The 14,964-nt window shown below is 41.5% G+C and overlaps 1 protein-coding gene across 5 annotated transcripts in view; it reads left to right on the top strand.

Moving 5' to 3' along the window:
- SMAP1 (small ArfGAP 1) overlaps positions 1-14,964 on the top strand; it is a 656,078-nt gene that overhangs the window by 228,936 nt on the left and 412,178 nt on the right. For all 5 annotated transcript variants that reach the window (XM_029595644.1, XM_029595646.1, XM_029595645.1 and 2 more), the window contains one exon: positions 4,081-4,166. In XM_029595644.1, the coding sequence (XP_029451504.1) occupies positions 4,081-4,166 (86 nt within the window). The remainder of the gene's footprint in view (positions 1-4,080; positions 4,167-14,964) is intronic.

Raw genomic sequence — 14,964 nt, 5'->3', positions numbered from 1 at the left:
CTGCTACAGTTGCTGACAGTGCTCTCCCAGAACCAGCTGCATCCCTGCTTCGTGGTTATCCTGCGCCACATTGTCTTTTTTTTTTTTTATGTATGTGTTGTGCAACTGCTGTGTGGGCCCTGTAGCTTTTGTGTTGTTGCACTGTTCGCACCGATCTAAAGATGGCCTTGCCCCTCATTGCCACTCCTACTCATCCTTCTTCCTCCATACTTTCGCATCATAACTCCTTTGCACACCCCCATCACTGCAGTTTTCACACATTTACACATTGCTTTTTCTGCACATTCCTTCTGCACAATGCATCTTCTAATCCTCCATACTATCCCCCTACATTTTGGTTCTTGCACACTCCCTCGGCTGTTGCTCACTCAATCCATTGTCAGTGATTCTACTCCTACTCCTACCTTCAGTTCTCCACACCCTTTCTTCTTTGCCTGTTCCACCCTCCCACTCTGCAGTAAAGAAGCATGAGCTCTTCCCTGTTCCTGACAGCTCACTGCCTCTCATAGTTCTGCTGCTGTTCAGTCTTGTGGATGTTAATTCCAAAACTTGCAGGCCAGTATTTCTTGTGCTTTCTCAAGAGATCATCATCGGAGCTTGGTCTGTGAGCTTTGAAGTGGACGTCTGTGGGACCAGACAGCAAGAGTCAGTACTGTTGGGAATGACTTCAGTGGCATGGGATAGAAGGATAATGGGAGAAAGGATACTGGGAGATGGAGGAGAGAAAGATAGTAAGGGGAGATGGGGCAGTGGGTAGAAAAAGGTGACTGAGATCAGAGAAGACAAGTTGAGGTGGATGGCAGGGAGAAAGAGAGACAAAGGGAGGTGGGAGAGGGATCGATATCCTGTTTTCCCATCACTTCATCTTATTACCCTTACCACCTTTGTTTTTCTGTATATCTCATCTTGGTTGTTATTCTCAGTCCCTAGTCCTCAAACCCCCAGTCCCCTGCCGCTTCATCCTCCTACCCCAAAAGACCTCTACTTTTTCTATATTTCTTCATGTCCTCTCTTCCCCTCTGCAGCATTGCACTTTGGAAACATTAAAATGTTTGTTCCACACCTTTGGTGAGTACTTTTACTACTTGCTTTGAATGCAGTATTTTTGCAAGCTTCTTGCACAAAGTAGGTAGCAAATCTCCATTTATACAAGTACTAAGGATGTCCTGAAATGTGACAGTTGCTTTGTTCAAACGGTATTTTGAACTATTCAGGAATGTTGTAGTTGTTCTGGAGAAGTGTTCGTTAACTCAAATTTTATTCCTTCTCCAACAAGGATGATATGGCATTTTCTGTGTATTGTTATTTTTACCAAGAAATTTTACCATTGACTTTAAATGGAAGGAAATCATTAGTTAATGGGAGCCTTAATCATTGCAATGCCACTCTGTCAACAGAAATCTTTATCTTGAACATTGTCTTTCACAGGGGTACATTCATTGGCATTAGGTATTGATTAAATGCACTTCTTTCAACTCTATACAAAGCAGATGCATTGCATTAGAAGCAGTTTTATTAGATTTTAAATCTAAACAATTAACTTTGTTGTGTTACTATCTGGAGATTGTTTTCCAATTGTTGCAAATTTGGTCTGCTTCTTTTGGGAGGAAGGTACTTTAGAAACAGAAATTGACAGCAGGTATTGATTTCTATGCTCATTCATGCTGCCTTTTCCCCTATTCAGTGTAAATCACAGCTTCTGTTTGATCTCTAACTTTACCCTTGTTTTCCTATCAAGGGCTTTCTGTTCCTATTCCATGTTTTCTTGAATTCCTGAATGCTGTTTGCATCCATCAGCAACATGCATCCACTACCTATTCTGTAAAGAAATGCTTCCTATTGTTACTCCTCAGTCTGTCCGTCTACGACCTCATTCTAGAACTTCTTTTCCAGTAAAAAGTACATGACATTTCTGTGTAGTTTATAACTGAAGTATTTGAATGTTTCTTTATATTGCCCTTTCCTACTGTAAGGGTCACTTCTCTCCAACCCCTTTTCTAGTATAGTTAAGGGTCCATAAGCCTGGCTTCCTGGGGCTTATGATACAGATTCACCACCAATGAAGACACTGTACTCTTATTTATGTTCTCCAGAACTGCGGCCTCCAAAACATTTCTTCAAATGAGATCTCATCAATAATTTGTCAGTTCATTTAGTTAATAAACTGCTACTGATGTTTATAAAATGTACTGAATTTTATCAGTATTGTTGTTCATGAAATTTTGGGACATAGCAGGCACCCTTCCTATAACTATCAGATATAGTAGTTCCAAAAGGAGAAGAAACAACTTATAGCCTTTAAATAAAACATGACACAGAACTCTATTCAAAACCAAGGTCTGTGTTCATAGCATACTGTTTTTGAACAGAGTCCAGCAACATGATGCAAATGCAAGAATCGGAGGTGTCACCAGCGTTTTCATTCATTTATTTCCTTTACATTCTGTGTTTCAAAAAGATGCACAAAGTGGATAACAGAGAGATAAAGCCGTACAAAATAAATAGAGAAAGCCAATAAAGCATAATAAATTTAGTGTGGCAACAACAGAGTATACTAAATAAAAGCTAAAATTTGAAGTCTACAAATAGCAGCTATTTAAATATAAAGCATCAATGTTTAGGGAACAGAACTTGCCTAAATTCAGATGTCTCTAACTCTAGATCTCATTCACTCTGGATCCCCATAGATCCTCACCTCAAGATGAGGATTTTGGTCTTCAGCATGTGTTTTGTGTTATGGATCCTACTTCTGAGTTATTAGATTAGATTGATTTTTTCACATGGCAGATATGTTAAACACAGTAGTATGGTAATCGTTATTGATTCATATAATATCTTATATTCAGGGGAAGAAAACATATTTAGACTACTTGGGCATTAGCCCAAATGTTCAGAAACCAGGGAAAAAAGTTCTTATGGTTTTATTTTTATAGTTTTTGCTCTTTTTAAAATGTAATTTAGCTTTTGTTTGCACGTTGTCTTCTCCCTCTGGCTTTTCTCATTTCCTTCCCACTGCTCTGCGTTTTCCATCTTCCCACCAGCCTTCTTCCCTCTCCACCTAACCTTGCTGGCTCCAGTGGGCTTGGTTCTTCCACTTGCCAGGAAGGAGCTGTGCTGGTCACAGCAGCTTCTCTACTCCGCAGCATAGCAGGGAGGGAGCTGGACTGGGCCAGGCTGCAGCAGTGGTTGCTTTACTTCACAGCTCAGTAGGAGGGAGCAGTACTAGGAGTCAAATTGTCACCAGGGTGATCAGGCTGTTGGGATTTTACCCCCCTCTTTCGATATTAGGTTGGCGGAAATCCCTTTTATATTGGCGGTCAAATTTTTGTGATGGTTGTTGAGCACCTAGGTATTGGATTTCTGTTACACTGTTTCTAAAGTTTAGTGGTCATAGTCACCTGCTGATGAAAACTGGTAGCAAAATATGTTTGTTTTGCTATATGCTGTAATTTAGGGGGGGAATTTTTCAGTAACTTGTATAACTGTAAAGTATGAAGCTACTATAGAACTGCAGACCTTGTACCTAATTTTCAAATTGAAAATTGCATACAAGGTACATGTACAAAGTGCCTGTGTGCATTTACTCCTGCTATTTCTGCAGGGAGCTGATTGGGGATAAAACAGTCTGTCATCATTTAATAATCCCCAATGTAAATACAACCTTAGAAACTCCTCTTTTTAATTTGGCTGAAGTAGTCTTGCTATGGAAACCCTCATATCCTTTTAGCATATGTGAGAGGGACAATTTTCAAACAAGGCAATCTGTTCAGGTTAATGCCTTTGAAAATTGCCCTCTTACTGTTTTGGGTAGAGCTCAATATGTTTGATTGAGGATCTGGTTGCACTGAGGCTCTCCATCTCGTAGCTGAGCAGAAGTGGCCCTTGTGCCTGCATTAATAGAATGAACCTTGTGGAAGCATTGCATACACCTTCGTTTGTGGTGCAGAATGTGTTTAAAAAGATATTGATATATTTCATGTGTTATTGTATTGTGCGGATACAGAATAAAGATTATTTTTAAAAAAGGATATTGATACACTGTAGTTTAACATTTTTTTTCTCTTTTTTTTTTTTTTTTAGTGTATGCAGGACATGGGAAATACCAAGGCAAGGCTATGTTATGAAGCAAATCTTCCAGAAAACTTTCGAAGACCGCAAACAGACCAGTATCCTTTTGTGTGTTATCTCTTATCTTTTTGACTGTATTAACTGTGTAAAAAATTGTACTCTCTAACTCCCAAATTTTATGGGAAAACAAAGTATAGGATATATGTAGAGTTCAAGTAGTGCACAAGTGCTTCTCATTTACAGTAAAAAAAAACAAAAAATTCTTATAGTGTAAGTATTAATATATTTGAAATCTTTATTAAGTGCTTCATTAACTTAAGTTGTCTGCCAGCTTTTAAGTTCCTTTCTCCTCCTTCAAGGATTCCCCTTTCTTTTTTTTACAGGCAAAGGGGGGCTTACAAAGTATCCTGACACTGCTATTCTTTGTGGCTTTTCTTTGCCATCTTTTTCTGTTAACTCCATTGTTCTTTGTTAGGAATCAAAAAGTTCTTGTGTAGCAAAAACTGCCCCATCATGCTCCAGGTTCTTGCATCATCCCTTATAGTGATTTATAGTGATTTCTAAATACCATAAACCACCAGTAAGAAGCTGCATGGGCTGATAAAATATAGGACTCTGATCCCTTGGAGGAGAAAGCATCTTTTCATTCAATTGTGATTCTCCTATAGTTAAAATTAGCAAGTGGCAAAATATATTTATTTTCTTTCTAATGCAGACTTAAGTGTCAACAAACTAGTTGCAGGAATTGGGCTAACTCAAAATATCTGTGACTAGCTATTGAGATGTTATTTTGTTCTCTATAATGGGTATTGTGTTTCTGAGGGTTTATTCTTGTCCTAAGCATTTAACGTGTTTTACTATTGTGGCATCCTCCTTTACATTTTTTGCTTTGGGTCATGTATCCTGCATTCAGAATGAGCAAGAAAGTGAACCATTTATGGTAAATGACTCTCATTTGGATAGCAATGGTATCCTCTGGCATAAAATCATGGTATCTTTCAGAGTTTTGTACCATTTGTGTAATCTATCTGAGTATTTGTTTATTTTCTAATTTGTTTGTTTTGTTTTATGAAACCTTTGTATATATTTTTTTTGCTCATGTAACACACTTAGAGTATAATAATGTAAGGTAAGAAAAATTTCACTAAATGCATTTTTTATTTTTTGAGTTTGTTTGATATGCACTTCTTATAAGTTTTTATTTCAGATTAGGTGGTGTAAGAGACAAAGGATAGGGGAAGATACCCTCATCTTAAAATCCTCAAGAAGATTTAGACCAGTCAACCTTAAAACCAAAAAAAAGGAAAAAGTAAGCAGGAGTTGGTAAAGGAGTTGTAAAGCCAGAAAGAACAGGAAGTATAGTGCTGCTGGGAAATGTAGTTTGGAGATTCTTAGCAGAGAATTAATTAGAATTAAGGTAGCAGCTAGGGGAAAGATGTGTTACTAATTGGGAGATGCAACTAAGGCTGTTTACAGAATCAGCATGTGTCAAGCCAGAGAGAGCACTGCCTTTCAGATGGAGACAGAACCAAATGGGGAGCCAAGAGGGAAAGCTTATTTGGACCCAGAAGTAGAACTGCTTGCAGCCTTTGTTTAGAGATTGGTTGCCTCTGCAAAATTAGTAAAGGTTAGGCTTAAGCTAGAGAAGTCTTGCTGGTGAACTCAAGATAAATTGTCCTTTTTATCTCCAGTTCTTTTGTGGACTTTGGTTTAATTAATTAATCTATTTATTTATTTATTTATTTATATGTGCTTTATTTTTCCCTTAGACAATTTACTTGGGCCACACTCACCCCTTTCCCACTGCACTCTAACAGGCCTGATGCTGCCTATGGTAGGGTGCCGCCAACCTCGCTCAATGCACCCTCTAGGCACGCGCGCGTTTGCCTCAGATTTAAATGATCTGCGGTGAGATGTCACTGCCTTCGGCCTTTAAAGAGCCTTGCTCCCATCATTCCACACCTCTGGTATAGCGAATTGCCTCTGCATGTTCCTGTTCTTCGTTCCTGTGTTCCTGCATTCTTGGTCCTTGTCCTGGCAGTCTCTGATTTTCGTCCCCGGGTTCTTCGTCTTCGTCCTATGGTCAGGTCTTCAGTTCTTCAGTGTCTTCTCCTTCTCACCTGTGCTGTTCCTCACCTCCTTGCCTGCCTATCCATTTAGTCTTCCCTCAGATGGATCTCTGGTTCTGACTTTAGCTTGCCACTTGACTACAATTGAACTCCGCCTGCCACCATCCACTGCCTGAGTCTCATCCATGATTGAACTCTACCTGCCTCTGACCACTGGCCGACTCCTGACCATGCCGGAATGCCACTTGCCCTGACTGCTGCCTATCTTGGACAACGCCTGTACTCAGCCTGCCCGGACCCTGGCCTGTGACTCTATTATCCACCTCAGCAATAGAGGCCTGTGCCTAAGTCCTGCTGGCCCCGGCACCCAAGGGGCAACCTAAGGCGAATGAAGGCTGGCATAGATGAAGCTCCAGTTGGGGCTCTGCCACAGCCAGCTCCTCCAGTCGATGGTGGAGACTGCAGGGCTCCTCCCTGCAGGTTGTACCAACTCCACCTCGGTCCAGGGGGCCATGCCCACAAGAGCTGGGGATGTGCTCCCCAACCTTCAGGAGTAGAACATCTTTAGCTGCCCTGAATCCCCCAGAAGGGGACACTCCAATCATATGTAAATCCCTGGAAGGAGAGTGCCAGCCTTCCTAGACCAATGGGGAGAGAGAAAGTAATAGTCGCCCCTGATCTCTAGGAAGAAAATATCTTGGTCATCTCCAACAGCTCAGGAGAGAATGCCCCAGCTGTTCCCACCCACAAGGAGAATGATACCCTGACTGATCCTGAACCTCGGTAGGGACATATCACTGCCACTGATGGCCCCTGAGAAAGAAATATCCTGCACCCTGAAGAGGACATTTCTACTGCTATAAAGCAGGCCCTTGGGGGTGAAATAATGGAAGGAGTGGGAAAATCATTGGAACTTTCTTCCCAAGGAAGTGGGCTTTCCTCTCTGGGGATCTGTAGTGGCTTTTGGGGCCACTGCTGCCGCATTATTGGCCACCAGAGAGTAGTTGGCCGCTCACCTTCAAGAGACAGTTCCCTCCCCATGGAGAAGGGGATCTCTCAATGATGAGGGGAATGTTAGAGCAAGTCTAGAGGCTAGCAGGAGGGAGGAGGCCCACTGGCATTAAACATAATACCTAACGACATAGACCAACACAGAAAACATGGCTGAGGAGAAAGTAGGGATGAAGATTGTGGAGTCCTTGTGAAGCATACACCTGGGCAAAGGTTTGATCAAATAATCCAGAAGCCCATCCGAATCCCCTCATCAGTGCCTGGAGGCATGTATGAGGCAGGTGTTGGTCAGGGTGAGCATAATAACCCCTCTGTTACCTCCCGGAAAGGATAATCCATCTGAAGAGGAGGCTAAAGAGCAAGCCACCCCAGTGGCACAAGGATCCTATATCATAATACACAACCTCCTACCCAGATTGCCTACCCCCATCTCAAATTGGTCCAGCTCTCTGTAATAATATGCCCCCTGCTGTAAGATTGTCTGAAGATTATACAATTTTTAGAAAACTGAAAGCCGCCTTTTTTTTTTTTTTAAATGTTTTTATAAAGTCTGATTTGCAAGATGTTTAACATGTATTTCTTAGCATATGACATAACACTAAATAAGAGAAAAGTGTGCAGTTTTATTATCATAATTTCAATATTACTTCAGGAATGTGTTCAGAAATATAAAACCATACTCGCACTCATACTCATTCACACCTTAAAATTGTCAGCGTACACAATAAGGCCAGCATATGTATTTACCATAGATCTGTGCAATGTTATAATATGCATCTAGTACAACATTAACCTAATTCCCTGTGGACGTGTCCACTTACAATCTATTCAATGCTTAAATACATGGTACATCTGTATTCATCATCAACATCTTGAATGCTGGCTCCTCTCATGTAATTCTTTATTTTGGAAACCTCCGTTTTAAACTTGATTGTATTGGCGTGGTCTGACCCCAACAAGTGGTCCCTGTTTCACATGCATTTGCTTCCTCAGGGGGACTGCAACCACTGAGAAAGCCAAACATACATATTAATCTTGAAACCCCAAGTCACCGAACACATTCACCATAATCATCTATTAACCAAATCTTTACCTCAAAGATGTTTATGCTTAATTTATTTTCCAAGCTGCATCGATCTTCTTCTGTTTCCTATTTTTTCCAAAATTTTCTGACCACTCACAAACAGCATTTCCAAAGACCGTGTTTCATCAAAATCTCATCAATAGAAATCTATAATATACCAACATTCACATATTGAATATGAAGCTACAAAGAATTTAACCATACCTTAGTTGTATCCCTGAATCTCAACTCCACCATACACTTACTAAATCCCCAATACACCATGCAAGAGACTAATTGAAACCTCTCTCCCCACATGCTTACATCCTAATTTTACTCACATGGTCAAATTCTCCCAAATTAATCCTTTTTTTCCTTTTAGCTCAGATTACCTATAAGTGCATTCCACCTACCTGAACTTTACAACATGGCGTCTAAATGCTCTCAACCCAACCCATACCTATAATACACCAAAATTCACCTTCTGGACATCGGGCTACAACAAATTCAACCATGCTTACCGTTTCCCCGGCGCACCATACACACAGTCGATTGAAACCACTCTCCTCACCACAAATACAAATTACGCCGCGTGTTTACTCACTTGCTCTAACTTTTCCCAAATGATACTTTTTAAGGCTTAAGCCTAGGGCACCCGCCCAAGCGTACCAATTCACGTGCTATTACGTTGCACGTGACCAGCCGCTACGGCATGACGTCAGAGTGTTCTCAACTTAACCTACCCCTTCCGCACTTATATTTCAGAACTCACTTTTAATCCTGCAATGTCACAAGCACGCTTCAAAAGCGCAACTTCTCGATGCTACCACTCCACAAAACAAACTCACTTTTAATCCTACAGTGCCATAAGCACGCTTGAAAAGCGCAACTTCTCGATGCTGCCACTCCAGAAAACGAACTCACCATGACACCACCAACAACCATACACCCCCCTCGACACAATCATAAACAATAATCAACACTTGCATTGACTAAATCCCCCGCATATCACTCCAACAATCCCTCCGTTTATGTAACCTCAATGTATATAAACTGCTCATGGATTGCATTATTACATCTTAGAAAAAAGCATTCCACTCAATTTCAACATTCAAGCCCTGAGGAATAAGGGTTTGCCATTCAAAAATACATTATTGTTCCCATTGCGTCAACAATCGTTGAGTATCCCCTTCAAAATTATTACACTGCCTAATGACAAAAAATTTTATATCATTAACAGTATGTGCTTGTTGTAACCAGTGGTGCACCAATGGGGCAGATTCTTTCATAGTTCTCACGCAACTCTTATGTTCTATTATTCTCTGTCTTATTGTTCTATTTGTATGACCTATGTATACTAATGAGCAAGGATACACTATAGCGTATACAACACGCTCAGACGAGCAGGTGTAATATCCTAATAATGTATATGGGCGCATGGATCTCTTAAACTGGTACTGTTTAATTGATAGCACATTGGTGCATACCGAGCAGTGGCCACACTGAAACTGGCCCAAGGATAGCGCTTCCACGTTAACCTGTTCCCTCTTCTTCAATCTCTGCCTTAAATTTTTGCCCTTTTTAGTGGCAAAAATAGGTAATTCTGAAAAATTAGGTAAAGCTGACATAATTACCCAATGTTTTATAATACTTTGTTTAATGGCTGATGTCTTAGAGGAATACGGTAATGTGCATACTATTCTTGAGATCTTCTCTTTATGTTGCACTCTTAACAAGTTCTCACGATTTGCATATAAACCTCTCTTATATGCCTTTTAACTAACCTTTTACTGTAACCCCGTTCCACGAACCTATCAGATAATTCCTGGGCCTTGCATTTGTATTCTTCAACGGTAGAGCACAACCTCCTATATCTAAGAAACTGGCCACATGGGATGTTCTCTTTTAATTTCCTAGGATGAAAACTAGTGGCATGGAGCAATGTGTTCCTATCCGTAGATTTCCTGAATACCGTGGTCTCAAAATTGGTCTTACCTTTGATCACTTTCATATCTAAAAAAGCCACCGAGAAAACATCTTTCACAAAAGTAAATTGTAAATGGCAATCACACTGATTCATATAAGTTTGAAACTCTAACAGTGTGTCCTCATCACCCTTCCACAGAAAAAACAAGTCATCTATATATCGTTTCCAGATTGTAATACAATCAAAAAATTTTGACGAATATATATACTGACTTTCATACTGTGCCACATACAATCCCGCTACCGTGGGAGCTAATGGAGACCCCATAGGGATACCCCTTATTTGTTTGTAAACCACGCCATTAAATCGAAAATAACTCTTTGTCAATACTAATTTCACCAATTGTATTAACAAATTGTACTTGCTACTTGACTAAGGTATGGTTAAATTCTTTGTACCTTCATATTCAGTATGTGAATGTTGGTATGTTATAGATTTCTATTGATGAGATTTTGATGAAACACGGTCTTTGGAAATGCTGTTTGTGAGTGGTCAGAAAATTTTGGAAAAAATGGGAAACAGAAGAAGATCGATGCAGCTTGGAAAATAAATTAAGCATAAACATCTTTGAGGTAAAGATTTGGTTAATAGATGATTATGGTGAATGTGTTCGGTGACTTGGGGTTTCAAGATTAATATGTATGTTTGGCTTTCTCAGTGGTTGCAGTCCCCCTGAGGAAGCAAATGCATGTGAAACAGGGGCCACTTGTTGGGGTCAGACCACACCAATACAATCAAGTTTAAAACGGAGGTTTCCAAAATAAAGAATTACATGAGAGGAGCCAGCATTCAAGATGTTGATGATGAATACAGATGTACCATGTATTTAAGCATTGAATAGATTGTAAGTGGACACGTCCACAGGGAATTAGGTTAATGTTGTACTAGATGCGTATTATAACATTGCACAGATCTATGGTAAATACATATGCTGGCCTTATTGTGTACTCTGACAATTTTAAGGTGTGAATGAGTGTGAGTATGGTTTTATATTTCTGAACACATTCCTGAAGTAATATTGAAATTATGATAATAAAACTGCACACTTTTCTCTTATTTAGTGTTATGTGACGTGATATATAGAGAAAATAGTTCTGTTTTGCCCAGCGAGTATTTCTTAGCATATGAACAGGTGGATCCAGAACCAGTGGGTTATGCACCTCTATCAGCAGATGGAGATGGAGCAAAGCTGACATCATAGTATATATACCCTTGCACTGATATCAACTCACCAGTATTCTCCATCTCCAGCAGATGGTGGACATGCATCTCCCTACAGGAGTTTGATGAATCTGGTATAAATTCCAGGACAGTGATGGAACCAGCAGACACCTTTTGGGCAGATGCAGGCGTGATTTGGTCTGCACTTTTGCCAGAGGGGTGGCTTTTGTAATAGCAGCTAGGCGTCAGCTATGGCTTAGTTGGTCAGCCGATGCAATTTTGAAGTCTAACCATATGATATTGCTCCTTGATGGTTCATTCTTATTTGGGAGAGAGCTGAAAAAAAAAATGCCAATAAGTGGGATGAGTCCCAGGTTCCTCGATTACCAGAAGTTAAGAAATGGATGTTGCGCTTCTCCAGCACGAGAGGTTATATTATGGGTGTCAAACATTTTCGACCCTACAGAAGAGCGACCTTTCAGAGGGCTTGACATTTGGGTAGCTCTCAGTCCTTTCGTTCCAGGTAGGTTCAAGTAGTGGAACCACCCAAGCCTCCCAATGAAGGTGTGGCGACCCACCCCCAGGAAGAGGAGATAAGGGGTCGCGCCTCTTTTTTTTTTTTTTTTTTAATCGGAGGTGGATCAAGATCATGTCAGACCAGTGGATTCTGGAGGTGATGAGAGATGGCTATACCCTGGAGCTTCACAGTGTTCACTGGAACGTTTTCATGGTGTCTCCCTGCAACTCTGCAGAAGAGACAGGTAGTGGAGGGTACATTGTCAAGGCTTGTCAGCCTGCAGGCTGGAGTTCCAGTGCCCATGTCACAAGAAAATGCAGGCCAATATTCCATTTATTTCATTGTGCCCAAGAAGGAGGTCTCTTTTAGTCCCATCCTAGGTCTCAAGGGGGTCAACTGTCATTTGCGGGTGACTCATTTTCACATGGAAACCTTATGCTCAATGATAATGACAGTACCATCGGAGGGGTTTTTTACATCTCTTGACTTGTCAGATGCATAACTTCATATTCCCATCTGGCTAGAGCATCAACGATTTTTGCATTTCACAGTTTTTGGACATCATTATCAGTTTCGAGCATTGCTTTTTGATTGACCACTGTGACTGGAACCATTTCCAAGGTTATGGTGATGGTGGCGGCAGAATTGAAAAAGGATGGGATTCTGGTTCACTCATACTTAGACGATTGGCTGATTTGGGCCAAGAGTCTAGAAGAGTGCCTTCAGGTCTTGTGCATGGTGAATTCTTGTTGTAGAAGCTAGGTTGTGTAGTGAACCTGACCAAAAGCAATCTTCGGCCATCCCAGTCCTTAGACTATCTTGGTGTTCGGTTCGACATGAAGCAGGGCAGGGTGATCCTGCCGGACAGCCTGGTCTTATCTACAGGTACTTGGTTTGATGGCACCAACCCTGGAGATGGTCCATGGGTAGAGGTGCATATGCACCTCCTTCAGTGCACTCTGCTGGCTCTTTGGAGCCCTCAGTCTCAGTACTATTCGATTCGGCTTCTCCTTCCGAGGGAAACCTGCATGCAACTGCAGTAGTGGTTACAACTGGATCTTCTAAGAAAGGAGTTTTTCCCTAAGATCACTGGACTGGCTAGAACTCTTGATAAATGTGAGCCTCCAGGGTTGGGGAGCTCACTGTCAGGAGTTGACAATGCAAGGCCGCTGGAGTACAGCAGATTCTCTCTGGAGCATCAATCGGCTGGAAGTCCATGCCATCTGGTTGGCATGCTAGCAGTTTGGTGATGGCTTGCAAGGTTGAGAAGTCTGGATAATGTTGGGCAATGCGATGACCGTGGCTTACATCAATCGGCAGGGAGGAGCCAAGAGCTAGCCCAACTTATAGAATGGGCGGGAGTGCATCTTTAGGAGATCTCAGCCTCGCACATTGCAGGAAAAGTCAATGTAAGAGCCGAATTTCTCAGTAGTCATAGTCTGGATCTAGGAGATTGGGAATTGTCAAACGAGGCATTCCAGCTTATAGTGAATCACTGGGGCCGACTTCTCACAATGCGAAGGTTCCTTGTTTCTTCAGTCATAGGCGAGATCAAAAGTTCTTGCGCATCGATGCCCTCATGCAGGAGTGGCCAGAGGGAAGCTGCTGTATGCCTTTCCCCCGTGGCCAATGTTGGGCAGAATGATTGGAAGGATCAAGAATCACACAGAAATAGTGCTTATGCTGGCACCAGATTGGCACAGGAGACCATGGTATACAGTTTTCTGAAGGCTCCTGGTGGACCCTCTCTTCCAGTTTCCGGCTCACAAGGATCTGCTATGGTAGGGGCCTGTTCTTCATGAAGATCCGACTCAATTTTGTCTTACGGTATAGTCATTGAGAGGACTCGGTTGCTGAAGTGTGGGTATTCTACTGCAGTAATTACCACCTTGCTACGAGCGAGAAAGTTCTCTTCCTTAGCCTATGTGCGGGTTTGGCAAGTGTTTGAGGCTTGGTGTGAAGATTGAGGGGTTCTTCCTTGTTCGGTTAAGGTCCTGCTCATTTTGAAATTTTTCAGGATGGATCGAGTTAAGGGTTAGCTCTTCATTCATTAAAGGTACAGGTGGCAGCTCTTGCCTGTTCTGGAGTAAGGTGAATGGTGGACCCTTGTCGACGCATCCAGATGTGACCCGTTTCTTAAAAGGAGGCTCATCTTCGTCCTCCCTTGTGGGTACCGGTGCCTTTGTGGAGTCTTAATCTAGTTTTGGATTTTTGGTGGGCCCCACTTTTCGATCAATTGTACCCTCTTCTTGAGGTTATTGACCTTGAAAACGGTGTTTCTTGTGGAATTTGTTCTGCACATAGAGTATCTGAACTGCAGGCCTTGTCTTGCTGGGAGCTCTTCTGTGGGTGACTCTGGGTGATACAGTTGCATACTGTTCCATCTTTTTTGCCAAAAGTTGTCTCAGATTTTCATTTGATTAAGTCAATTTCCCTGCCATCTATGGACAGGGAAAGAGATGCGGAGGAATATCACGTTATAGCCCTTGAATGTCAAGAAGCACATCTTGAGGGTGACACAGCGTCGCGGGCTACAATAGCTCGCTGAATTAAGGAGGTAGCCACGGTTGCGTATTTGGATGCTGAGCAGCTGTTTCCTGGTCAGATTATGGCTCATTCCACTAGGGCTCAGACAGTGTTTCCCGTCGATACTTGCCGAGCTGTGACGTGGTCCTCCTTACATACCTTTTCCAAGCATTTCCGCATGGATGTGCAGGCCCAGGAGGATACAACCTTTGTGCATGCAGTGTTGATTGGACCGCGGGCAGCCTTCTGCCCTGTTCGGGACTAGTTTTGGTACAACCCACTGGTTCTGAATCCACCTATCCATATGCTAAGAAAGAAGAAATTACTACTTACCTGATAATTTCTTTTTCTTTTTTTTTTTTTTTAATTCTTTATTTATGAGATTTTTACAAACATAACATCAATTTGTATGGAAATTTGTGAGAAATACAATTCTTACAAATATGTATGTTAAATTCAAATACTATGGCAATAAACACTTCCACTTAGTTAACAGAATACACTGCTTTTGGGGGGGAGAAAGGAAATTACAGGGAGATATACAAATGCAAATATGACTAAG

This window comes from Rhinatrema bivittatum, chromosome 3 (assembly GCF_901001135.1).
Source record: "Rhinatrema bivittatum chromosome 3, aRhiBiv1.1, whole genome shotgun sequence".
NCBI classification, from domain to species: domain Eukaryota; kingdom Metazoa; phylum Chordata; class Amphibia; order Gymnophiona; family Rhinatrematidae; genus Rhinatrema; species Rhinatrema bivittatum.
The sequence above is the reverse complement of the archived record's forward strand: the minus strand, read 5'-3'. Positions and strand labels throughout refer to the sequence as shown.